Source organism: Zootoca vivipara, chromosome 1, assembly GCF_965207765.1.
Source record: "Zootoca vivipara chromosome 1, rZooViv2.hap1.1, whole genome shotgun sequence".
In the NCBI taxonomy this organism is placed as follows: domain Eukaryota; kingdom Metazoa; phylum Chordata; class Lepidosauria; order Squamata; family Lacertidae; genus Zootoca; species Zootoca vivipara.
The window spans coordinates 57,007,715-57,033,223 of NC_142582.1; the positions used below are offsets into that span (position 1 = coordinate 57,007,715).

Sequence of the window (25,509 nt, forward strand, 5' to 3'; positions counted from 1 at the left end):
TCCATAGCCCAGTCTGCACTTTTTACATTCAGATTCCCTCAAACCTCCTATCATTCTTCTGTCTGTACCTATCTGCCAATTTAGGATAGGACTAACACTTCATACATCTGATGGTATGCTTATACACAACAGGGGTCATCAACTTTTTCAGACCCCTGGACACAATTGCAAATGGGAGCTACAAACACAGCACGACCTATTATATTAGCTACAATAAAATTATTCAAGCCTAATCAAAGTGAAGAGGAGGAGGGAAGAGGAGGGAACCCTGCCGGCATCACGGAAGCTTCTGTGGGCACTTGTGCGCCCATGGGCCCCGCACACGGACCAGTCTCTAAGAATACTTTTTTATTGCTTTGGCTGCAATTGACCTACCACCAACCTTCTGGAAACCATTCAGTCAAATAAGCAAGGGCGAGGCGCACTGGCAGTAGCTACTGCTGCCCAGAGATGGACTCTGAGAGCAGAGCAGCTCCTTTCGCCGATGATGATGTCACGGCCGGAGTCGTTCATCAGCTGCCCTGCCTGTGACCCTGGAGGGAGCAGGAGAGATCCGGCCGGCAGCCCCTCCGTTTCCTCCTGCCCGGGGCGGGAGTGCCGCCAGGGCCTCTGGGGCGCTCTGAGGCTTGTGGCTTGTCTGAGGGTTCAACATCGTGGGACCGCGGGGACTCTCTCTCCCCCCCCCCCGTCTTCCTCTCTCGCACTTGGCGCTTGTGCGATCCCGGGAGGAGCGAGCGGCAGCGCACCCCAGCCCCCTCCTGGGCGGAGCTCGCCGCTGCGCTCTTCCGAGAGCCGCCGGCGGGACTGCTGCGCGCTCGCCCGGGCAGTGGCGCGGCGGAGCTGGAGCCGACGAGGCGCACGGAGATCGCGGCGGCTGATCTGCGGAGATCGCGCCTGCTTCGCCATGAGCTTCCCTCGGCCCTTGCGCCGATCCGTCAGCCTGAGCTCTGCGCGGACCCTGAGGCTCGTGGTGCTGGGACAGGGCGCCGTGGGCAAAACAGGTACAGTCCCGTCCATTCCCGTGGGTGCGGGTGTCCTTAAGCACAGCAGGCGGGCAGGGGGGACGTTTCGCCACTCGAGCGCCGATCCTTCCCTCTCTGGGTGGGTACCCGCGTCCCTTCCTTCTCCACGTGGAGGGCCGGCCGGCAGCGCTCTTTTTCCATTCCGTAGAAATGGTACCATGCAGGCTGCGTTCCCGCCATTAGTCCAAGCCTAGCGCCAAGAAGAAACTTTCCGGCTCGGATAAGATCTTCCTGGGTCTCGGATCTACAAAAGGCGCTGGCTCTGAGACAAGCCCTCCTTTCCCCACAAAACACTTTAAAAAATAATCTCCTTAACAATCCCCAAACTGAGCCGCAAAAAGCAGGGAGGGTCCCGCTGCCGCTCTCTCATCCTTCCCCTCTAGAAGTTAAACTCCCCGCTTGCAAACCGAATTTGCTGCCGGAAAAGAGGGTCCCTTGTCAGTGTCCGTGTCCCCGCCCGGCCCGGTCCGCTACTCTTCCTCATTTACTAACACTTCTAATGCCTCGACGGGGCAGCCGCCCCCACCCGTTACACAGACGTGAGGGTTCCGCGGACGCTTCCCCGCAAAGTGTGGCCCCTTGAACCCTTGTGGACATGCCCGAGCCAGTCGGGGAGAGAGAGTAGAAGACGTGGCCGCTCACCCTTCTTCTCCCCAATTTCCCCTGCTCCGAGTCTCACCTCGGTACCTGGTGAAGGACCATCTGGAGGGCACCAGGTTGGCAAAGGCTGATGTGGAGGGTTGCAGGCTCTCCATGCCTCACATAGACTCCCCAGGCCTCCGTTGATGTTTATGTTAAACTTGCAAAGCAAAATCACCTACTCAACATCTGTTTTAACAGTCAAGGCGTAATTGGTTTGTGTCCAGTGATCCCAAGGACTGCCACTGCACTGCTCACCTCATCCAGCCATCTTTTTCTATGATTCTATGGTGTCATGAAATTGTTTCCTGCTTGGCAGGGGGTTGGACTGGATGGCCCTTGTGGTCTCTTCCAACTCTATGATTCTATGGTGTCATACCAGGCTCCCAGTGACAGGGAAACCTCAGCTAGCACACCAGAAATTGGCTAGTAGTGGGCTACAGTTTGGCTTAGTGTGCATATTGCCTTGCATTTCTTGATTTAATTACTTTTGTCATTTAATCCCACTCTTCCTCAGGGGAGTGCAGGGTTGCACTTGTGTTGTTTAGACTCCGGACTTAATGGTTTCATGTACCACAACCTCTTTGGACAATGATGTGCATTACTTCAAAATGTGACAAGCCAGTGCTGCTGCATTCGGGATGGGAGGTTTCTGCTCATTTTGCCGAGTGGGGTCCTGGACGTCAGTCTCAAAGCCATGCCTTGATAGCACCCTTGGTTCAGGGAAGCGTATATGCTGTGTCTTCCTACACAACACCACTGTTGGGTAGGATGACACAAAGCCATGTATGCTTCATGATGGGACAGGGATTGGGCAAAGTCAGACACAGACACTCTTATCTGCTGCGCTGCCCTGGTTCTCCATGAAGTTAGGCTGAGAGACCTATTGCATGCTTAAGCCCACCCGTTGAGTTTTACAACCAAGCAGGGAATTGAAATGGGACATTCTGACTTAATTTAATTGTTCTCAGAGTACTTCCTACAAAATGTGCCCCCACCCCTTGTTGACATCGAGAAAGTTGTAAAATGATGTGTGAAAGAAGTAGAGAAAAATGCCTCTTTCAGCCTCTTTCATGTGTTCTAACATGGGAGGAGATCAAAAGGAAGGGCATTTACAAAGCAGCTTTTTCATCCAGAGGATCAAATGGCTCTGCTCGGGACTGCAATACCGCAATACTGTCCCTCTGCGTTCATCTGAGGCTCTTCTTTGTGTGCCTCCTCCATGTGAGGGTGACAACACGAAAACAGGCCTTTTCTGTAATGGCTCCCCATTTGTGGAATTCTCTCCCCAGGGCGGGTTTGCCTGGCGCCTTCATTATATATATTTTAGGTGCCAGGTGAAAATATTCCTCTTCAACTAGGCCTTTGGCTGATTAATATTTTACAGCCTTTTAAATTAGTCTGTGGGAAACAAGGGTTATTGTTTTGTTGTTTTTGTTTTTGTTTTAACTATTCACTTGTGTTTTTACCTTGTATTTTATTCTGTGAACCGCCTTCAGATCTTGTGATGAAAGGGTGGTATATAAATTTTAAAAATAAATAAAATAAATAAAAATCAAGATCCTTTGCAGGTTGAAAGGACATTGAAATCCCACCCCCTCCGCCACACACATGTGATTCACCGCTAGATGGTTGTTTCAACAGACCCATATAGGCGTGTTGCACATTTCCCTGCACAGTGGGATGTTCTGGGGTGTAATTTTTTTGGATAAAAGAGCACTGGAGACATATGATGCCTTTGCAATATATGCTTTATTTACAAATGTACAACTAGAGTATAGTTGGAAGCAAGCAGACTCCTCAAAACAAGTAGCAGATTCCCAGAGGCATAGCAGGTTCTCAGAGATCTGTGCACTTCCAGTTTTTCAGATAACTAGGAAAAGCTACGTATGACTTCAGTGCTTTCATTTTGGAGGATAAAGAAACTGCAATGCCTCCATCCTGAGCGTGCTCTTAGTTTAGATGAAGACCCTGCACTTGTGTTCTCTTGAAAATTGCTCCCTCCTGGCTGCTTTTTGTCGCTGGATGCGCATGTGATGTTTACTGCATACAAAACCAGTGGGCAAATAGCAGCCAAGTAGGTGATGGGATCTGGATCAGGGGCCCCTCTTTAGATAAGGATTCCCAGCTGCTATAATAAAATAACAGCAGCTAGGGTAAGCAAGCTTATGTAAAACTACTATTATCCTATGTAGTTTGGCCCTAACTCTAGCTAGAAACTCTCAGTGGCTCTTTCCCTCTTCATCCTTCTGTACCTGTCCATTGCTGGCATCCAGTCACAATCCATTAACTGGCTGGTTTCTGTTCAGGAAAATGACCCACAAGTATTGAAAAAAAAGTCTTCTTCCTGACTACTCATGCACAGGGATCAATCTAGCCATACTCACAATACCCCTCCCCTATCAAGAGATGAGTTAAATGCCTGTAGCTGCCAGCGTTGCTCAGTAAAAGACAACATAGCATGTTAACAAGAACAAAGAAAATGCATGACGATACATGACATGGTTAGTTAAGCGATTTCTCTGTCACCAATACATGTTTGGTTTGTTTCTTCTGGACTAAACAAACAAATTAACTCTCACCATTCAGATCACCAGTACTGTATTGGCAAAAGAGCAATGTTTAACCCTTGAAGAAGGCTCTTGCCCTGGGCATGCCAGTTTATATCCCATTTAATTTCATGTTCATTAGGATGTCCTCAGCCACAGCCAGCCCCTCCCCTACTCCTCCATCACTTGGGTGAGTTTCTAAGATGAACAGAGCTAACCTAACTTGACGGTGCAGAGAATTTCTCTCTGCACTGTTTTCATAGAACTTCATTCCGAAAAGAAGTATCTCCATCACCTAAGACATTAACATTTGCAATTTGTACCATTTGAAGCAGGTTTTTATTTTTTCCAGGCACCCACTAACCCCCTCCACCTTACACAATGTATGTAATCAAAACACTTATTTCTGAAAATGCCACCCCACAGTTTCCCCTGGTGAGTGTAGTATTTCTCTTCATCCAGAGGCTGCACAAGAGAACTCCGCTTCTGTTGCATTTCATGCTGCTTGGCAAAGGATCCAGACACAAGGGATGTGTATGTTGCGCAATTTGACTGCAACATAGCTGATTTTTGTTTCACAAATAGCTGGCACAGGGAAAATTGTGGGGGCTGAGTCAGCTCGGGAGCATGGTGAAGTTATTTGAGTACTCAAAGTATTATTAAAATGACACATATATTGTTATTCTGAGATTCCCATCGTGGACATTTGCTGTGGACTAAAAAGTGAGGTTCAAGTACAGGTTGACTCTTTAATCTTTAACAGGGCCTTTTCTCTCTCCAACTGCTACCTCAAAGGAGTCACTTATAATGGCAGGGTTAGATTTCCCCTAGTTGCCAAAGCAATGATGTTAAATTAAGCAGCCCTATAAGAATGTGCCCACACCAAAGGGTGGAATTCACCTCGCGAGTCACATCAGCACAAGACCTGTGCTTCTCCTTCAGTGCCTACTCACTGCAATGCCCTGTGAAATTGGCTCTGGGTGTTGGTAGCCAAATTAGATTTGGCTAATCCTAGAGGGGCCCCAGAAGCAACTTTAGTCTGCACTTCTTAAAACATTTGGGTCTAGCAGACCCAATTTGAGTGGCATGACTCAAATTGATTTTTAGATTATATATATATAATATAATCCCAAATATATATAATCCCAAAATTTGAGAGTCAGCTGCACAGATGTTGCAAAGGTGTGGTGATCTGTCGTGGAAGAACCCCAGATGTTCAAGAAGATCGCAGTGGTTAGCCAGACCTTGTTACTGGTTGTGAAGGGCCCCCCATGACAGTTCGAGTTTCAGGGCCCCCAGAATGTGGGTCCGCCACTGCCTGCCGCCTCAGCTTTTTTTTGTTTTGCTGTCCCCTTGGTTTCCTGGCCTACAGTGTCTAGGTCTCCAAAGCCCCCTGAAAAGTTCATTCTTTCCCTTCCCAACAGCAAGTAGCCCCTCGTGTTCCTATTCCTTATTTGATCAGCTGAAGGGACCTTTCACATCTGTCCTAAGGATGGCCCAGTTTGCCAACATTTTATTGTTGATAGCTGTCCCCATCCTTGAGCAGAAGATGAACCCTGAGTGTGGCACAGAAGGCACCATGAAGTTTTAAACTAGTATCTATAAGATTTCCTGATGAAACTGGGAAAACATGCTGAGGCTGAAAATACAAGCAGGTTTGCAGTGTTAGGTTTCAAAGAGTGCTCCTTTTCGATTAATTTCCCTTGCTTCAGGAAGGAAGGAAACTACACAATTCACTGCAGATGCAATGGGGTTTCCCTAATCATAGCCAATGCAGATTTCAGTGCTTCGGCTGAAGATGCCCTAATAAAATTGTCCGCTTCCCCATAGAGTGCCAGAAGTTGAATAGCAGGTTACTTTCTTTGATGTAAATGAAAATGTGCCACTTTAATTTGGAACTTTCAAAGGGGTGGTCATGTTAGTCTGTTGCAGCAGAAATACCTTCTGGCAACCTGGAGATCAACATATTTATTATGGCTTAAGATTTTGCGGATTAGAATCAACTTCATCAGATGCATGATGTGTAATCCTCAGTTGATAGGTGCTTATACTGTACATTGGTATAAAGGGTGTGGGGGGGAGAGAGCAGGTGTTGGAATCAAATAACAAAGCAATGCAAAATCTGTTGTCTGTGACAGTTACTTGGAGCATACATGAATGTAAAATAAGTACAGTGAGCCCACACAGCAACAGTAATTGTTGGCTTTAATTAGGAGTGCTTGAAAAAAAGTTGAACAATTAAAGTTAACCTTTTTGGTGGTGTAATTTTTTATTACATTTTCCAAACATTTTCACAATAAACTTCATCAGATAGTTACATTGTTTCATAAATTGAACCCCCCCCCTTCTGCAGGGTATCGATAAAACATCAAAAAATAAACAACCAAACTGAACAATTAATACGTAAATCATAAACAACAGCAACAACTACCCCCTACCTACAAACCCCTCTTCAGTGGCCTCAGCTTTTGTAGTTGGAGTCAGTGCCCCACCCTCCCAGGCCATATGGAAAATGCCAGCAAGGCAGGGAGCAGGTCTTCCCAGACTCACAACAAATATGGGTTTCAGTAATGGGAGTGATCATTAATTTTATTTTAAAAAGCAATCCAAACGGATAAATCTGCAACTTCAACATGCCCTGCTCACCACTAAGGGAGGCAATCCATAGCACTGATGTATTCCTTCACCTTTGCAAATCCCCATACTGTATTGCATATACTGTACACAAGTGTTGAAGCATGTCTCCTTAGGAGCTGCAGTTGTCGAACTTTTAGACTAGGAGAGTCAAAAGGAATTTCACAGAATGATGCTAGACATTGCATTGCTCCCATAAACCATACTGAATGACATAAAGTCCTGAATCAGCAAGAGGTTCCTTGTGGGTGGAGCCACTGTGTGTCTTCTCACCCCCTGCCCAGCTGCTTAATTGCAGGATTGAACAGACTCATCTGTTTAAAAGTTCTTACTATTGAGTAATTGCAAGTGAGATCTTTCAAAAAAATAAATAGCAGATGGCAAGTGCAGTTGCTACTATTGTCACATGAACTGTGTTTCACATAGCTCATTCAATTACTGTACTTCCTCCAAAGAATCCCAAGAATTCTAGTTTGTTAAGGGTACTTGGAATTGTATGAAGGGGAAACTACAGTTCCAAGATTCTCTTGGATTCACTTTAAATGTATGGGGTGGATCTGCAGATACTTTAGTCAAGGAGGAAATCTAGAATGCTTGATTTTTTTTTTAAAAAAAAGTAAAAGTAGAAAATCCCAAAGAATTTAGGAAGCGGAGAAGTATGGTTGATCTGGACGTTCTCACCAGTCAATTTTAGCAGTGTAAAGCAGTTACTCCTTATGACTTCAACCCAGGAATGGGGAACCTATGGATTCCAACTCCCACTTGCCCCTTGGCATGGGCGTAGCCAGGATTTTTGTTGGGGAGGGCAGAACCGATGTGATTGGTCAAGCTAAGTATTTCTACTGTTTTACTTGATATAGAGGGGCAGCTGCCCCTCTGCCCCGCTTGGCTATGCCCATGCTCCTTGGGGATCATTACTGGACCATAGGTGGACCCATAAGGTGGATCACAACATCTGCAGCACTACCACACTACATGCCCCCCAAATAATAATCAAGAAGTGGTTCCCCAAATGCATGTTTGGCCTAAAGGTGAAGGTTTGAAAAGGTGTTTGACTGATGATCTTGCCCAATATGATCTACTGTGTTTGGGTCTCAGGTAGAGATCCTTCTTTGCCTTGCCATCGCAGATAAATTTAACTGAGACTCCAAGGATTGAGAGTAGGACCTTCTGCATGCCAAGCACGTACTCTTTCACTCAGCTATGCCCCCGTCCTCACATTTGCTTGAGTTGTAGCTTGTAGTGGTAGAGAGAGAAAAATGCTAAGACTTTCTAAAACCAGCCCTGGTTGTGGCAATTTACACTTAGACAGGCTGTCTAGAAATGTGGAATAAGCCTTTGTCATGGCTGGAGCACAGAATTGGATTGTCTAGGAGCCGTGGGGAGAGTGCGAGTCTCTGCTCATACCTTATTTTACTGAGATGGAGGCCTGATTCATCCGTTCACTTATGATGTAGGAAAGAAGTGCAATGCAATTTCTCCCCCTCCCATCTCATCACTTTTGCACAATGAACATTTATGGAAACGCCAGAATAAAAGCAACCTGCTGCTTAACACCACTTGATTTTATAGATGTTTTATTGTCTGTTTTGTAATCGCAAGCCACCAGGAGATCTTGTTTACCGACAAGATCAGGGGATATAAATTTCAAGCAAAAATAAAGAAAAGATTATGAACTGTAAATCTAAAGCAGTCAGAGTAACTCAAGTGGAAAAGGATTTTCTCTTACTTCAGAATCTTGACCTGATTACCACTTTCTCACTTAAAAACTTTTTTCTCAATCTCATTGCTTAAACTACAGGCACAACTGAGGTTCTCCCTATATGAATTTCACCACCATGCAGGATGCTTTGATCTGGGGAGCGGTGACATCAATCAGATCAGCTGTTCCCTATAAAAGTGCTAGTGTAGGGATGGGCAACCTTTTTGGCTCCACAACTGAAATTTGATAGTTGCACAGGGCTACCCAGTTGTCAGACAAATGACATCACTGCATTGTCTAGCCCAGGCTTCTTCAACCTCGGCCCTCCAGATGTTTTTGGCCTACAACTCCCATGATCCCTAGCTAGCAGGACCAGTGGTCAGGGATGATGGGAATTGTAGTCTCAAAACATCTGGAGGGCCGAGGTTGAGGAAGCCTGGTCTAGTCAATACAGTGGTACCTCGGTTTAAGTATGGATTAATCCGTTCCAGATGGGTCCACGGAGTACTTAAACTGAAAGTACTCAAACCGAAGCATACTTAAACCGAGGTATGACTGTAAACGCTCTAGCTGAAAAGATTTAGTCATACATAAAGACTGGACTTGTAAGTAGCTTTTAAATGACATGTTATCTTGTAACAAATTTCTATCTAACAGTTTTTCATAACTAGTACTGCATTTGACTCCTAGTAAAAATATGCTTTCAGTCTTCATAGCTGTCTTCTAAAGACACACTGCCATGTGCAGGTAGGGGCAGGGTGGGGCAAACTTTGCAAAGGCTGGGGTGTGGGTAGCTTCAGCGTGCTCACTGGGCCTCTTCCATTTCTGCCTCCTGAGGCAGCTGCTTCACCCTTGGCCTGACCTGTCTTGGCAAGCAAGTTTCAAGGAGCCCTGCCAGTGGGCCTTTGAATCTTCTGCATCAGTTCCTGAAGCAGGACTTCTTTTGCTGCAGAAACCCTCTCTCACTCGGCAGTTTTCCCAGAATCATTGGATTTGCTTAACCGTGTGCATAAGAGTCTGACATGGCCAGAAGTACAAGGATGGGGTGCAGGTGGGGAGGGTGAGCAGAAGAAGCTCCAAGTTGCAACTTGGCAACCCTAAGGGCACTAGTTTGATCTAACCACAAGGATCTCTTTCAACGGGCTTTAGTTTATTAGGAGGCTCTTGGTAATAGGATATAGCTTAGATAGTTGGATTTATTATATATATTTTTTAAAAATTCACCTGCCTGGAGCTCTTGAGAGTAGGATGAAGGGACAGAAGTAAGTCACCAAAGCTAATCTACTCTGTAAAGGCTCCTTGGTTTACAAAGGCACCCCAGCTTGGTCTGCCTCTAAAACCATTAAGTGTTTGGTTTATGCATCAGCGCCCACACCATGCTTTCTTTGAATGTTGCCTGCAGCAAATTCTGCTCATGTTCAAGATGAATAGTTGGGCCTGGTCTCTGTGTCAACCTCCACCTCTCTGGCCTTAACTCCTTCCTTGTAATAGGGCCTTTTGTTGTTGTGTGTTTTTCCCCTTTGACGTTTTTAATCTGTTTAATTGGGTTCTTAATATAGACCCATGCACTTTAGCTTTGGGAGTCTGCCCAGTTCCTGCTATCGAAGCAGGCACTTCCCAGAACTCTAGATTGATTTGTTCCACTGTCTTACCCTTTGCCAGTGAAATCCTTAAAAGATGCAAGTAATTACAGGCTGCTGCATTTTGTTGCTTTACTCACCTGTAATGTGGCACTCCATGGGTTGTCATTTCATAGCTATTTCTAGAAATTGCTCTTGAACTAAGCCTGACCCTCCTCACCCTGATGTTTTCCTTTCAGTCCTCTTTTTGCTCTGCCATACCGTCAAGACTGAATATATACCTTTCTATAGGGCAGAATATTGTAGTGATGCAATTGTGGGGAATGAGGGGTTTGGGGGCTCCCCTTTCTCTAGTCTCCATCACCAGGTGAATATCTGCATCCTCCCTTGCTTCCAAATTGACTTCTTAGAGCACACAGCTTGCCATTGGGGTTATCTCTTGATCCAGAACTCCCCCCAGGGCCCAACCTTACCATAAGGCAGAGTGAAACAACTGCCTCAGGCAGCTGTCATGAAAGCGCAGCAAACGTATTCAATTTCTTACAGTGTCACATTGTGTTCGATATTTTTATTCACCGTGTAGTTTATTTGCACATTTTTAATGTATGTTTTATTGTTAGTCTCCATGGGCCTTCCCGTTGGAGGGCAAAACAGAGTAAGCATAAATAAATTACTTTTTTTTTTTTGCAAATGCTAAAAACAAATACCAAGTTTGGGCTGTCTGGTTTCAAAGGGTGTTCTTGTTGCTGCTGCATGAATCATATTTTTCACTTACAACTTTGGAATTTGTGAGGAGAAACATAAATTCAAAATCTCTGTTCAAATGTTACCCATGAAATCCCACTTCCACCACTAAAGCTGGAAAAAAAAGGCATATTACCTTCAGTAAGCACATAAAGTAAGAAGGGCAGAAACACAATTAATGATACATGATTAGCCATTCTTGGTGGTATGTCAGTTCTTTAGGGCGGTGGGTCCCAAACTTTCCACCTCCCCAGGGACCGCTTGAAAATTGCTGAGGGTCTTTATGGACCATTTCTGTCTGTTATAGCAATCGTAACATGTTTTGAGGTTTCATTTTCGTTTTCATTTGATTGCTTTGTTTATTTCTTATACATTGTATTTCCATAGAATTCAAATTTTAAAACAATAAAATACAATATGAGAAATAAAAGGAGCTCAGAAAATCCTGCAGCCTCCTTATGCCAGCAAACTGCCTGAGTAGACGCTTAACTCAGGGGTCAGCAAACTTTTTCAGCAGGGGGCCAGTCCGCTGTCCCTCAGACCTTGTGGGGGAGGAGGACTATATTTTGAAAAAATAAAAACACGCTGATTCCCGGACTGTCCGCAGGCCAGATTTAGAAGGTGATTGGGCTGGACCCGGCCCCCAGGCCTTAGTTTGCCTACACATGGCTTAACTGTTAGTCACTTTAGCTGCCACTCTGCTGGGCGTGTCCTGGACCTTGTTTAGTGGTCAGCCAATTGGCTGCTTTATAGACTCCAGGTTGCTCCTGGGTCCCAGTGCCCGTCCTGTTACTGTTCATGTTGTGCGGATGCATGATATCGTCTTCCAAAGCAACTACTCTATTCCGAACTTAAAAATGGAAAGCTGGTGGTCAACAAAAGAGGTTTAAAGACTGTCTGAAGGCAAATCTTAAAAAATGTAGTATAAACACTGACAACTGGGAAACACTGGCCTGCAAGCGCTCCAGTTGGAGAACAGCCTTTACCAAAGGTGTCATGGGCTTTGAAGAAACTCGATCTCAGGACGCAAGGAAGAAATGTGCTAAGAGGAAGGCACGCTTGGCAAATCCACACCATGATCAACTCACGCCTGGAAACCAATGTCCCCACTGTGGAAGGACGTGTGGATCCAGAATTGGCCTCCACAGTCACTTACGGACCCATTGTTAAAACCGTGTTTATGGAAGACAATCTTACTCGGCTACGAGTGATCGCCAAAGAAGAAGAAGTTCATGTGTGCAAAGTCTACCAAATGCTCTGTAGCGTCTTGATCCAAATCTGCCGCTCCTCCCATTCTGTCACTGAGGCACCTCCCTCACCTGAGCCGGCCCTGATATTATATATTTGTTTTACCATGTATTTTTGTATATATTAGAAATTAAATGTTTAGAAATTGAAAAATCCAGTGCTTTAAGTCAGCACTGTCCCATTTCGGTCAGTGCCCACTGTGCCACATCACTCTGTTTAAAATGGCAGCTCGTAGACTCAGCTGCCTGATGATGATTGGACTGCTGCCACTGGCTACTAGAGCCCAGCCTTATAGGTGAAGGCTTATTAGAGGGCCAAGATCTCCTAAACCCAAAGTCCTGAAGGGAAAGCTACTGCAGGTATTCCTGAGCAAGGCAAGATGTTTGTTCCTACCCATTAGCTCCCCATACCTGTAGCTGCTTCATAGATGAGTGGAATCACGGATACAGATTTATGTCTCATTCTTAATAAGAAATCTTGCTTAAGCCATCCTGCTTAAACCAACACCCATTAATGCTTTTTTAAAAAACAAACCAACCCAGTGATATGTGTGAATTGGTAATGGTGATGTATGCCCCTTGCTGCCCTGATTTTCAATGTATCTTTTCACATGATGTGTTAGCACCAATTTCTCTGGTAATGAATTCGTGACTGCACATTTCTTATCTGTGGAGAGGATCGTGTCAAATATTGAGCTATATATGCAGATGTATGACACGGTGTTCTGGATGGAAGAAAGATCAATCTGGTGATGAGTCACTTCCTTCCTGCCAGTTTTATATTTACTTTTAAAAACAACAACAAAATTATACTGCCTGACTTCCCTTTTGGATTTTAGGGTGCTGTAGAACCCAGTAATAATAACAAATGCAGTAATAAAAGAATAAATAAAACCCATTACATGGGTTCACAGAAATAACCTTTAGCAACTTTTGTGAGGAATTGTTCCTGATGTTGCTTTAGCAACTTTTGTGAGGAATTGTTCCTGATGTTGCTCTGTGCTACCTAGAAAGGACAGCAAATTGACATGTCCTGACATTTCCTGAGGCTGTTGTGTTCCTTTTTCTTTTCTTTTTGTGGAGAAAATGTCAATATGCTGAGCCCATCCAGTACATACCCTTAATATCTCTACCAGTGGTAGTCTGTGGTATTGTGACAAATTGTGTCCTGCTCATCCACTCTAGGTAAGATGTGTGGTATCCAAGGCCAGCTGGGTTATTTTCGCACTTGAGGCAGAAAGTGCCACAAGCACCTCTCCCCCTCCCTGGCAGTACAGATATGACAAATAACAAGAATAATAGCCAATAATTTGTTAACAATTTTCTGCCCTTCCATGATACTCAAAGTCACCATCCTGGGGCAGCTGCTACCCTCTACCTAAAGGCAGGGCCAGCTGTATGAGGAGAGCGTAATAACCACCACCACCTTTCTTTTGATGTGCTTTTGGACATTTGGGATAAAACCAGTGATATTTCTACCTCTTACAACCTGCAGAAAAGTTTTGAAATTGAACAAGACATGAGCCCTAAAAACATTAAGAATAGTCCTGCTGAATTAGCCCAGTGGCCCGTCTAATTCATCATCTGGTTTTCATAGTGGCCAACCTAATGCTAATGGGATGCCCCAAAGCACAATCTGAGCACAATGGCACTCTCCCTTCTTGTGCCTCCGACACTTGACATCCTGGCTTTAAAAATTTGTCTAAACTCATTTTAAAGCTATCCAAGGTGGTTGCTATTGCTAAATCTTGTGGGTTTTTTGTTTGTTTGTTTTTTTAGAAAAACTTATTTAATTAGTGAAACATCTTTATACCACTTTTTCAAAGACCCCAAAGCAGTTTACAAAAAAAATGCTCTGAAAGACAAAAGCATTAATAACAATGTTAAAACATATAATAAACATGTATGGTCTTTTCAGATGCACTGTATAACATTCCTGGCTCCCTAAACCATGGTTTTGTAAGCCAGGAACAGCTGTCTGGTCTGTACACTCCTCCTTTGCATCCTGACCTCCTCCACTGACTTGGATGCTGTGATCCTAGTCTCGTCATGTCTTAAATTGGGGGGGGGCGGGCGGGCTGTGTTTTAATATTGACTTACTAACAAGGATCCAAAACCACAGTTTTATCCTGGAAGATAATTATGAGGAGTGGGGGAAATCATGCAGCCCCAGCGCTTTTTCCTGGCTTAATGAAGAAGGGTTTATTGAGCAGGAAACGTTGCACCTAAACTGGCCAAAAAACTTGACAAAACAAGAAGTCTTACAATCTTTCCAAAAGGACAGCAATGCAAGAAGTTGCATAACCTCTGTGGGACACAGGATGCAAAGCTTTGGGACTGCTGCTGGTAAAGCTCCATCCCAAGCTATTACTGTCCAAACCTGGTGTGAATGAAGCATATTGTATGCCATCTAAGTAGACCTCTGCTTGCAACTGGTCTTGTGTGTGTATAGATGGTCCTTAAAATAGGATGGCGTGCAAGATCTTAACATGCTTTTGGGTCCTATTTGCATTTTCTCAATTAAATTTCCAGGCTCTGTTGTCCTTGGCTCAGAAACAAACACCATTCAGCTACTGTAGCTCTTTCATTATGGGAACCTTATTTCTAAAGTTACTCCCTAAATGATGGGGACCCATAGAGTTTGTGCTTAGTCTGGGCCATAACCACATCTCCCTTTCACAAACAGGAGCCCACCCATCTCTTTTTCTGCCTCTCTCAGCCTCTGCCAAAACCACCTACATTCTTTAACCTCCCAACCCTGTGTGTTATCTTTGTCTGCAACTCTTCCCTCTGGCTGGCTGGCTGGCTGTTCTGTACAGAGTTCTCTGAATGTGTACTTGGAAGGATAACCGGTGCTTGGATAATCCAGTCCTTTGTGTTCTCTCTGGCTGTAAGTGATAGTTTGGTCTGTGGTGTGTGTTTACTTTTTTTCTTACCCCTAAACTTACGTAGAAGAACGAACTATATGGAATATGAAAGGACTCCTGATTACTAAAGCTGCCCACACAAGGCAAATTATGTGCAAATTATGGTGTCCTTTCCCCCCCCCCCCTTCCTTAAAAAAAGAGTGTATGGAAACTGTTATTCTGTTGGGTCCAGTGCTTATTTCCTTTGTAAGCATCTTTTACTTACATTTTATACTTTGACTTATATTTTATAGCTTTTAATCTCTTATATGCTTTGAGATAAGACAATAGCAGAAAGACTAGAGAGCTACAATGTTTTAAGGACCCTATTGGGCCAAATTACTGCTTCAGCAGATGCCTTTTGCACCATATTTATCCAGCACATAAGGGATTTGAAATTTAGGGGCAAGCCAGGTATCCCAGATGAAAGGTTTTCCATTACCCTGGTGTACAAGTTGATCCCACATCACACTCTTTTTAGACAGACCAGAGAGTGGGTGCACGTGAGAGAATAAAAATTATCTCCTAATGGTTTTATTTTTGCTCCCTCTGCCTACCCAGCTATAATAATGGAAAGAAGACCTTAAGTTTTCGTGACTCTTCTATTGTGTAGTAGGAAACAAGGCAAACTCCCTCAGGGACGAGCAAAGGGTCACACCAAAATATCTCCTTCTGTTCTCCCCAGAGTGATGGGTACAGATTCCCAGGCATAAAGGCTGTGGTGTGTGTGTGTGTGACGAGTGTGGCATGTTTGCTGTCAAAGGCATCTGGTTAGCTTGCAGAGCGGGGAAGAGAAGGGCTGCAGGCTACGTGCAGTCAAGAGGGTTTCCTGCACTGACAACTTTGCCTTGTCCATTCTCGCCCTCATTCGAAATACTCTTCCCACCCTCATTTTGAGAGGGTATGCCGTACCTTCACTGCAGGCTTCGACTTGTACCCCCTTCCCCACCCTGATGTTATTTGACTCAGCTTGGTGTTTTGCTGCTTCTGAGGCCACACTTCCATATTTTAATTTTAGGTGTTGGGTGGGTTACAGAGAAGGCTTTTGCTAGCTTTTTGAGAAGAGGTTTGGCTCATTCTTGCATATTATTGTCTCTGTGTAATCTATATATATATATACATATACATATACATATATATATATAGAGAGAGAGAGAGAGAGAGAGAGAATGATGGCTACTTCCCTTCATGTGCTTTAAGAAACACCAGTTGGCAGGTCCAATGTCAGAATTAACCTCTACACGCCGTTCCTGGAAGAGCTCCAGATTAAAGGTTGTGGGAGCTCTGGATTGAACTGTGCAGTGAGCCTCCACATGGCTCCCCTGGTAGCATTCACACATTCCTTTCTGCCTACCACATTCCACCCTTGACTGTTCCTACGTTTTGGAGAATGAGCCACCATTGTGCTTCTTGTGCTTAGCAATATTCCAAGCTGCTCAAAAGACAGTTTGGAGCCCAGGAAATCTGGCACTTACAGGTCCTTTGCTGCCTTTTCTATCCACCACCTTGCTGCCTCTACTTGTTTACTTCCGAAGTAAATGCTCATTGAAATGCTCGTTGTGACACTATGTGTGTATTGGAGTTGTATAAGCTCACAGGACTTTGTTCAAAAGTAAATTCCACTTCACTTTTCATGTGAGAAGCTTCTAAGAAAGTACATCTCTCTCTCTCTCTCTCTCTCTCTCTCTCTCTCTCTCTCTCTCTCTGTGTGTGTGTGTGTGTGTGTGTGTGTGTGTGTGTGTGTGAGAGAGAGAGAGAGAGAGAGAGAGAGAGAGAGAGAGAGAGAGAGAGAGAGAGCTGTCAAGTTCTCCCTTTTTTTAAGGGAAATTCCCTTATGCCAAATAGGATTCCTCGCAAGAAAAGGGAAAAGTTGACAGCTATGGAGAGAGGGAGGGGGCATTTGTTTATTCCAGTCCATCACCTGGAAGTGCACCCCTTTTATTCTCTTCATTTATTGTCCCCAAAACCTCCTGCCAACAGTTATATGTCTTGTCCTTAAGACCCACCCACTGATCGTGTCATGTGTGCTTTGATATTCTCTAGGTGAGGCTTTCCCAACTGGGTGCCCTCCACATATCATCCCTGACAATGAATCATTCTGGCTGAGGCAGATGATAGTCCAAAACATTTGGAGGTCATCAGGTTGGGGGAGGCTGCTGCAGACCATTGTTATTTCTGTAGTGGTTTATTCCATTAATCATGTTTCCTTTTCCTTTTTCCAACGAAGCTTTGACAGTGAGATTCATCACTAAGCGATTTATTGGTGATTATGACCCTACTCTAGGTAAGTCTTGGTTCTGGCTTATGTCTCTTGTACTGATTCAGAGTGTTGGTAGATGGTATTATTATTATTATTATTATTATTATTATTATTATTATTATTATTATTATTTTATTTTGGAGAGTTGGCTCCAGCACCAAGAGCAATTGCCATTTAACTCTCAAATACAAACTGTTTGGAGGAAGTGGTGAAGGTGATAGTTTAATGATAGTGCACATGCTTTGCATCCAACAGGTCCCAGGTCCAATCTCCGGGTATGGTTGGGAAAGACTTTTGTCTGAGAACCTGAAAATTTGGTGCCAGTCAGTGTTAGATAATACTGAGCTAGATGGTCTGGCTCATTATAAGGCAGCAGCCTATATTCCAGGGGTCCCCAGACTTACCAGCGTTTGGGCCGGTTCCCACCGCGCCGATCGCGCGGTGGGCCAGAGGGCGGGGGAGCGCGCGCCTGTGCGGGCCGGCGGGCGTGGCGGCGCGCTTCCAGGGTGGGAAAAGCGCCGAAAATCCGTTGTGCGCATGCGCGTGGGCCTCCCCCGACCCGGAAGTGCACCAGAAATGACTTCTTCCGGGTCGGGAGAGGCCCATACGCATGCGCACAACGGATTTTCGGCACTTTTTTCCCAACCCGGAAGAGCGCTGCCGCGCTGCGCGCCGTAAGGGCGGGCGGCGGGGGTCATCGCGGGCCGGATTGGCAGGCTAATTGGGCCGCATCCGGCCCCCGGGCCGTAGCCTGGGGACCCCTGCTATATTCTTATGATGGAATTGGGCATGCTAACTAGTGCTACTACTTTCATACAGCAACAATAGATTCTGTACTTGGTGAAAATAATGTCAAATAATTGGACAAGATGCTATGGTGGTGAGCTGAAAGTTTAGTGCAAAGAGAACCTAGCACTTTGCTCATTTCTCCATTGCCATCTTGCTCCATTTACCAAGCAATTACGTTCTAGAAAATGCCTTGATATTGGACCAATCAAGCTGGATCTCCACTGGGCTGAGTTTCTGTTCTTTGAATATAATAATAGAGCAATGCACCCTCTGAAAATCCTTTCATAGTTCCCCAGAAAGCCTACTTTGCCTCCAATTCACTAGTCATTTTGAAAATTTAGGTCATTATGTACAGTACATGTTGTCATTTAGCCCAGAGAGACTGACAGTCTCCTATCTGCATGGGATCCCACACCCACCACACCCCAATTGTCAATTTGGGAGCAACTCATGGAAAATTAGACTAATACTTGTTCAGTCCCACATTTCTTCATTTTTGTTTTCTTTGATGGTGGAGGTATTCTGCACAAAAGCAAGAACTATCCCTCCCCCAACCTCCAGACTCTTCAGATCAGGTACCTAAATAACATGCATGTGCACTGAAATACTGCATTTTAACAAGGCAAAGAAGCCTGCCTTGGACAGAACAGGAAGCTGATAACTCTGAAAAGAGATGGAGTGATTTGTGAAGTGTTGGGCTTGAAGAACTAACTGGAACTAGTTTGGGATACTGGAGCCCTCAGTAAGGCTTCCTGCTGTTGTTGTAATAGCATCATAAACACCTCCATTTGGAGTTACATATTTAGAGATTATGCTGTTAGTCCATCTGGCCTTTTGAGGATGGTGTGGGAGTAACATCGTGTGGGTTGCAGCTTCCTGAATGGTTACTAAAAAGGTCTGTTGATGTTTTCTTCTTCTTCAGAGTTTTCCGCCCCTCACAGCTGAAAAGCAACTTTGCCATGTCTGTCTTGACTTCTCAGCATTTTTTTAATTCTTGGGCTGGGCTGAAATCCTATGCACATTCTTCTTCTTTTTAGGAAATAAGCCCTTATTGAACACAGTGGGGATTACTTCCAAGCAAACATACATAGGATTGCATTGCATGTCACAGAATTCACTGTGCACAAAATAGAGTAATTTGGCTGCTCTGTACAGTTCAGGGAAGGCTGTGGGTGGGGAGGGTAAGCAGAGGGGGAGAGAGAATCACTTTTATTCTTTACCTTTTGACAGAGAGGCATAATTACCTGCCTTTCAGTGTATTATTCTCCTCACAATGTGACTAGACAATATATGGCACGTCCCCGCCCTTTAATCCACAGTGCATAGGGACAGGCTCCTTTATCAACACCTAGATCTTGAGCAGGAGAAGAATGGCCCTCGAGGCCAAGATGTCTTAATAAGGCTTCTGGGAGCCTGGACATTTCATAGTTAGAGGGCATGTGAGGTTTCAAGGCGAGAACAAGGTGTTTGGGAAGAAATATGTTGCTGTGCATAGCTGGCATTCAGGGCATCTTTTGTTCAATAGGTGGCCTTTTCTGCCTTCCTTGGGCTGAGTTTTGCCAGAACAACTGGTGCGCTTTCATTTTAAGTCACTGGCAAAGTTCCCTTTACCTACATGGTCCTTCCCCCACCCCACCAAGACTAGTCCCAGAATTTCTCCATTTTGAAGCTTTCGCTCAAGCTGCAAACAGGAGGCTGGGCAGCATATTGCGCTCGTAATGAACTTGTCAGCGATGATGGACTATATTTCTAGCCACAGTCACAGTGTGGCCAGCTGCCATTGCAGGTAACAGCCTGCATACTACAAACCTCTCTGTCCATTTGCACACCCACCCACACCCCAATCTACTTTTCATCTCTCCTTCTATATCCCACCCTTCTATGAGAGCCCTTGTATCTGAGGTGAGGAAGGGGGCATTTGGGAAGGGGCTCTTCTGTTTTGGCAGCCCACTTGTGGAGCTGTCTCCTTTGGAAGGCTCAGCTGATGCCCACCAAAATCCTTTAAAAATAAATAAATTATTGGGTTTGAAGAGTTTTGCTGTCTGACTTTACCTGTTCAATAGCGGGCTATGGTGTTTTCTTGAGTTTTAGAATTTGATTGTAAACTGCACTGGAAGTTCTCGAATAGAAAGGTGGTATATAAAAATTAATGATGAGCTTAATTTAAAAAAATACAGGCGCATAAGATTTCTCGGCAGCGCAATACATGTAGGGGGATTTTCATACTGGGCTGTGTACTTGCTTGTGAGCAGAACCAGGACGGCAGACAAAGGAAGAGAGCACTCTCCACTCAGCATACTTTTAGTTTTTATTTTTAATTCTGCTCTGTGCATATGCCAAGGGATTTCTCATACATGTTTTATGTTCCACAGAGATGATTTATAGGCACACAGCTGTCATCGATGGAGAGATGGTGCATTTTGAAATTCTTGATACAGCAGGACAGGTAAGGTTCTGGTCACTATATCTCAAAACAAGGGGACTGGGAAGGGGCCAGAAAAAAGCCACCAAAATTTCCCAGAGGGCTTGGGCTATAAAATTTGGGGCCATAAAATTTGAGGCTGTTTATCTTGGAGAGAGGAAAGGCAAGTAAAGGAGGGATGTGATAGAGATGCATATAATTATGGCTGATGTGGACAAAGTCTGTAGAGGCCTTTGTCTCTCTATTTCTGATAATATCAGAACCTGGGGCCATCCAGGAAAGAGGAATGGTGAGAGATTCAGGACAAACAAAAGGAAGCACTTCTTTACCCAGTGCAGAGATAACTTAAGGAATTCATAGGCACAATATGTTTTGACAGCCACCAACCTAGATGGCTTTAAAAGGGATTAGACAAATTCACAGAGAATGAGGCTTAACAATGGCTGTTATTCATGGCTATATTCTGCCTCTGAATACAGTACAGTGGTAGCTCGGGTTAAGAACTTAATTAGTTCTGGAGGTCCATTCTTAACCTGATCATAGCTGCCAAGTTATCCCTTTTTTACAGGGATTTCCCCTTATGCTGAATAGGCTTCCTCGCGAGAAAAGCGAAAACTTGGCAGCTATGAACCTGATACTGTTCTTAACCTGAGGTACCACTTTCGCTAATGGGGCCTCCCGCCGCCGCCGCACCACCAGCACGCGATTTCTGTTCTCATCCTGAAGTAAAGTTCTTAACCCGAGGTAGGGCCTACTATTTCTGGGTTAGCAGAGTCTGTAACCTGAAGCCTCTGTAACCCGAGGTACCGCTGTAATGTCTGTTTCCAAGTAAGTTACTTTTAGACACAACTATACTGCTCTTCCTTCAAAAGCATTGCATATTTGAATTAAATCTAACTTGTCCCATTTTAAAGACACAGACAGGATGTAGCATGGATTGTTAGGGAAAGATGGTAGCTCAGTTACAGAGCATCTGCTTTGCATGTAAGAGGAGGTATTGGCAAGCACAGGGGAACTCTGAGGCTTGCAGAAGCACAACAAACTTTAGGGAAAAACACCAAACAGCCCATGATGGCTGAGGATGCCCATTGGGTGTAGAAAGGTGTTGTAAAAATTTGCGGAGCTACACGGTCCTAGGAATAAGTGGATCCTTGACCCAGGTAGAGTCCAGGTATCCTGGCAGGCAGACGAATTTAAGCGTCTCCTGCCCACCAAATAACAGAGACCAAACCAGGACGTACGAAGCAAGGCACTTTTATTTTCGCTGTTGCAACAGGGTCCTTCCTCTCACGCAGGAGAACAAGGAAGGAACCCCAAACAAAGGTGTCCTGCCCTTAAAAAGAAATTTGAAATTGGTTTCAGCCCACCCCCCCAGAAGCATCACCCATACATCACAGAAGGGGTGTAGCCCAAGACCGCCCTCCCTAGATTCATCATAGGTACAGCATGAAAGGGGAGGTCTGGTGGCAGTAATCTGAGCCTCCTGGACCCTGCCCCCTGCCCCCAAAACCTAATCAACAAAAAAGAGATATTTACATTTCCCTGTTTCCCAGCCAAGTTAATCACACCCTTTTGTCTGGCACCCAGGTATCAGGATGCCAGGGATTATCACTTTAATTCCTGAGACAATGAGAAGGTTCCCCCACCCCCCTTCTTCCTTGCAGAGGAACACCTGGTCAGAGAGAGAGAGTCAAAATGGTGTCAGTCAGGCCTGTCTTCCTGTGCTGCTTCAGACATGTTTCTGTACATTCATGTACATGTTTTATGAACAATTATTATATATATATATGACCTTAAAATTCTTATAACAAAGGTGATTGATTGTTGTTGGGGCCATGGAATGGAGTAGCTGGAGACTTGAACAGAAGTTCTTCACATTACAGTGGTACCTCGGGTTACAGATGCTTCAGGTTACAGACGCTTCAGGTCACAGACTATTTCTATTTCTAACCCAGAAATAGTACCTCAGGTTAAGAACTTTACTTCAGGATGAAAACAGAAATCGTGCAGCGGCAGTGGGAGGCCCCATTAGCTAAAGTGCTACCTCGGGTTAAGAACAGTTTCAGGTTAAGAACGGACCTCCAGAACGAATTGATTTCTTAACCTGAGGTACCCCTGTACAGCCTTTTGTCGCAGGTCCCATTTGTGAGTTTATAATTTCATTTTTTCCTCTCTCTTCATTGGCCAAAGTAGATGAATTGTGGCTGACCAAATCTGGATGACCACTGAACAACTGTCAAGTGGGCTGGTTGGGTGGGGGAAATGATGCAATCTGCAGAGGAGAACCAGTGAACGGAAAGGGGGTACATAACCACCATTGGTCATTGTGTACAGATATTGGGAGCTCTTTGCAAAGAAGGTGCCATGCTTATGCAGATTTGCGGTTGGTCTCTCTGTCCTAGGAGGAGGACTCTCTACAAATTGAAGAGAAGATAAAGTGGGGAGATGGCTTTGCTGTGGTTTACTCTGTCACTGACAGGTGCAGCTTTGACGAAGTCATGAGGCTCTGCTTCCTCATCAACCACATCCATTCCAGCCCAAAGCGGAGCAGTGCGAGTGGAGAGCCGCCCGTGGTGATTGTCGGGAACAAAAAGGACCTGCAGTTTGATCGCATGGTGTCCTCTGAGGATGGGGAGAACCTCTCCAAGGCCCTGAAGCATCCTTTCTACGAGATCTCTACCAGGGACAGCTATGAGGAGACGGTGGTGGTTTTCAACACTTTATACAATGAGCTGATGAAGCAAGGTCATTTTTCCCCAGGGCCCTTCAAGAGGCGAGCAGTGTCTAAACTAATGGAAAAGATCCCAAAGATTCATGCCAACTCAACTCTGGCCTCGGGTAGCAGGAGTCTGAGCTTCAATTCCTTCAGGGACTACATCCCGGAATGAACTTCTGCACATGCCATTGTGAAATGATGGGCAATTTACGCAGGGACCAGCTGGAGTTGGCAAGGGAGAGTGTGCAGAGCTGGTGAACTGACAAGTCCAGAGACCTGTGCATTGTTAGGAAAGGTGTTGTTTTCCCCTAACTACCTTTAAAGGCAGGCAGGCACTGGGTGACCCTAGACCAGCTTTGTGGTACAGCAGTACATAAGACCAACCCGCCTTGGTCAGACCAAAGGTCCGCCTAGTCCAGTATCATGCTCTGAACAGGAGCCAGACAGATGCTTCTGGAAGCTCACCAGCAGGATATGAAGGCAATAATCTGCCCCCCTCCCCCGTTTCCAGCCCTGGCAATTGGTATACAGAAGTATACTATCTCGATAGCTGGAAGTTCCATTTAGCCATTATGACCAATAGCCATTGATAGACCTACCCCCTGTGAATTTGTCACCTCCTCTTTTAAAGCCTTCTTTACTGGTTGCCATCACCACATCTTGTGGCAGCAAATTCCATAGCTAAGGTTGATGCGCCACATTTTCTCCTTGTAGAGATTAGTCTTCTAAATCCTGGGTGGAAGGGCAACTGTGAACGTTCCTTTGGTTGCATGGTCTGATTATTATTCTTTTTGGGCACCCAAGAAAGCAAGGAATGCCCTTACCAAGATTGGACTCTTGATGTGGAGCTCTGCACCAGCGCAGTCTTGTTGAGTTAGTCTTGTTGGAAGGAGGGGTGGTGGGATCTACAACAAGTTTTACAAAAGGCTGGTTAAGATGTGTTCTCATCTTCCCAGTTCTTGCTAGTACGTTATTGCTCCCTCCTGTCCATCAGCCTAATGGTTTAGGCATCTGACCTTTTCCGTAATGGACCAAGGCCGATGGCCCCACCAGTTTTCAATACAGTACAGTCAGGATCAATAGAAGAACATGTTGGAAGTGGCTGATTAAAGGTCTGATTAGAAGGGAATTCTTGAGCAGCAGTGCCATGTGACTTCATGGCAGGAAGCACTGAGGTCAGAGAATAGGGAAGTTCATGGAATCGTGGTGCTTCAGGCTGCAAAACAGTGCACACTTTCCTAGAAGTGAGGCCCACTGAAGACCGTGGGACTTACTTTTGAGTAAATGTGCATAGGATTGCACTGTTAGTGACCAGAAGCCCATCAAGTGTGCCATAAGACAGCTTTCACCACCAATCTTCCTGTGTAGTTAGTACCATCAGTATTCAGATAACTGACTTTTTATTGGTGTGTCCTAGCAGGGAGCACTTTCAAGTCTCTCCTCATGCTACTTTAGAGCAATGGTCGAACCAGCCAAGTACTATTTGTCTTAACTGGCAGCCAACTCTTCAGTATCTCAGCTTTCTCCGTCGTGTTCATTTCCTGCTCTTCATTTAACTGGAGAAACCAGGGATCGAACCTGGAACCTTCTGCTTGCAAAGCATATGTTGTATCATTGAGCTATGGCCCTGACCCAAATTAGTTATTTCTTCCTCTTTTAAGGCTGCATCCATTGTCATGCTAATATACTTGCTGTTCTGGAAGGAAAGATGACCGACTTGTTCCACAAAGGCTTCCATTCTACCGTTCAACACTGGAAAATAGCATTCTGCTTGCCTCCTGCTTTCTTCACTGACTTCTGTGTGGGCAACTCAAAGAAGCGCTGTGCGTTGCGAACCTAGATATTTTAGATGCAGCTCGAGGGGTTCTCCATATATCTGAAAGTAATAAACATATCTGCCTGCTCTTGATCAAAACCCCAGGGCTATCTTTTGCTTATTTCTGACAACAATAGGAACTGCCTTCACCCAACATGTCTGAGAACATAGCTCCCTCTTGAAACCCATTTGACTCTCAGATTCAAACTAAGCATTTTTAAAATCAGCTTGTGTGGCTTTATAATTACATTCTGTATTGTAAATTGATATGATACTCTGATGTTGACTAATAGCTCTGTACAAGCAGGAAATGGAATCAGAGTATATGAGGTGGGTGTGGTGAGAGGAGTACAGCTATAGGTACAAATACAATGAAGCCAGAACTGAAGCCGCTAGAAGTTGTGGACTACAACTCCCAACAGCCCTATAGCCAGAGCTTGAAAGTTGTAGTCCAGAACATCAGAAGGGCACCAATTGGGCTAT

General features: G+C 44.9%; 1 protein-coding gene across 1 annotated transcript; it reads left to right on the top strand.

Moving 5' to 3' along the window:
* Positions 1-456: 456 nt before the first annotated feature.
* LOC118088718 (ras-related and estrogen-regulated growth inhibitor-like) lies at positions 457-25,125 on the top strand. The gene is made up of 4 exons (XM_035122702.3): positions 457-1,001; positions 17,251-17,307; positions 20,445-20,518; positions 22,897-25,125. The coding sequence occupies exons 1-4, from the start codon at positions 485-487 to the stop codon at positions 23,380-23,382; spliced, it is 1,134 nt and encodes a 377-aa protein (XP_034978593.2). The 5' UTR covers positions 457-484; the 3' UTR covers positions 23,383-25,125.
* Positions 25,126-25,509: the final 384 nt, after the last annotated feature.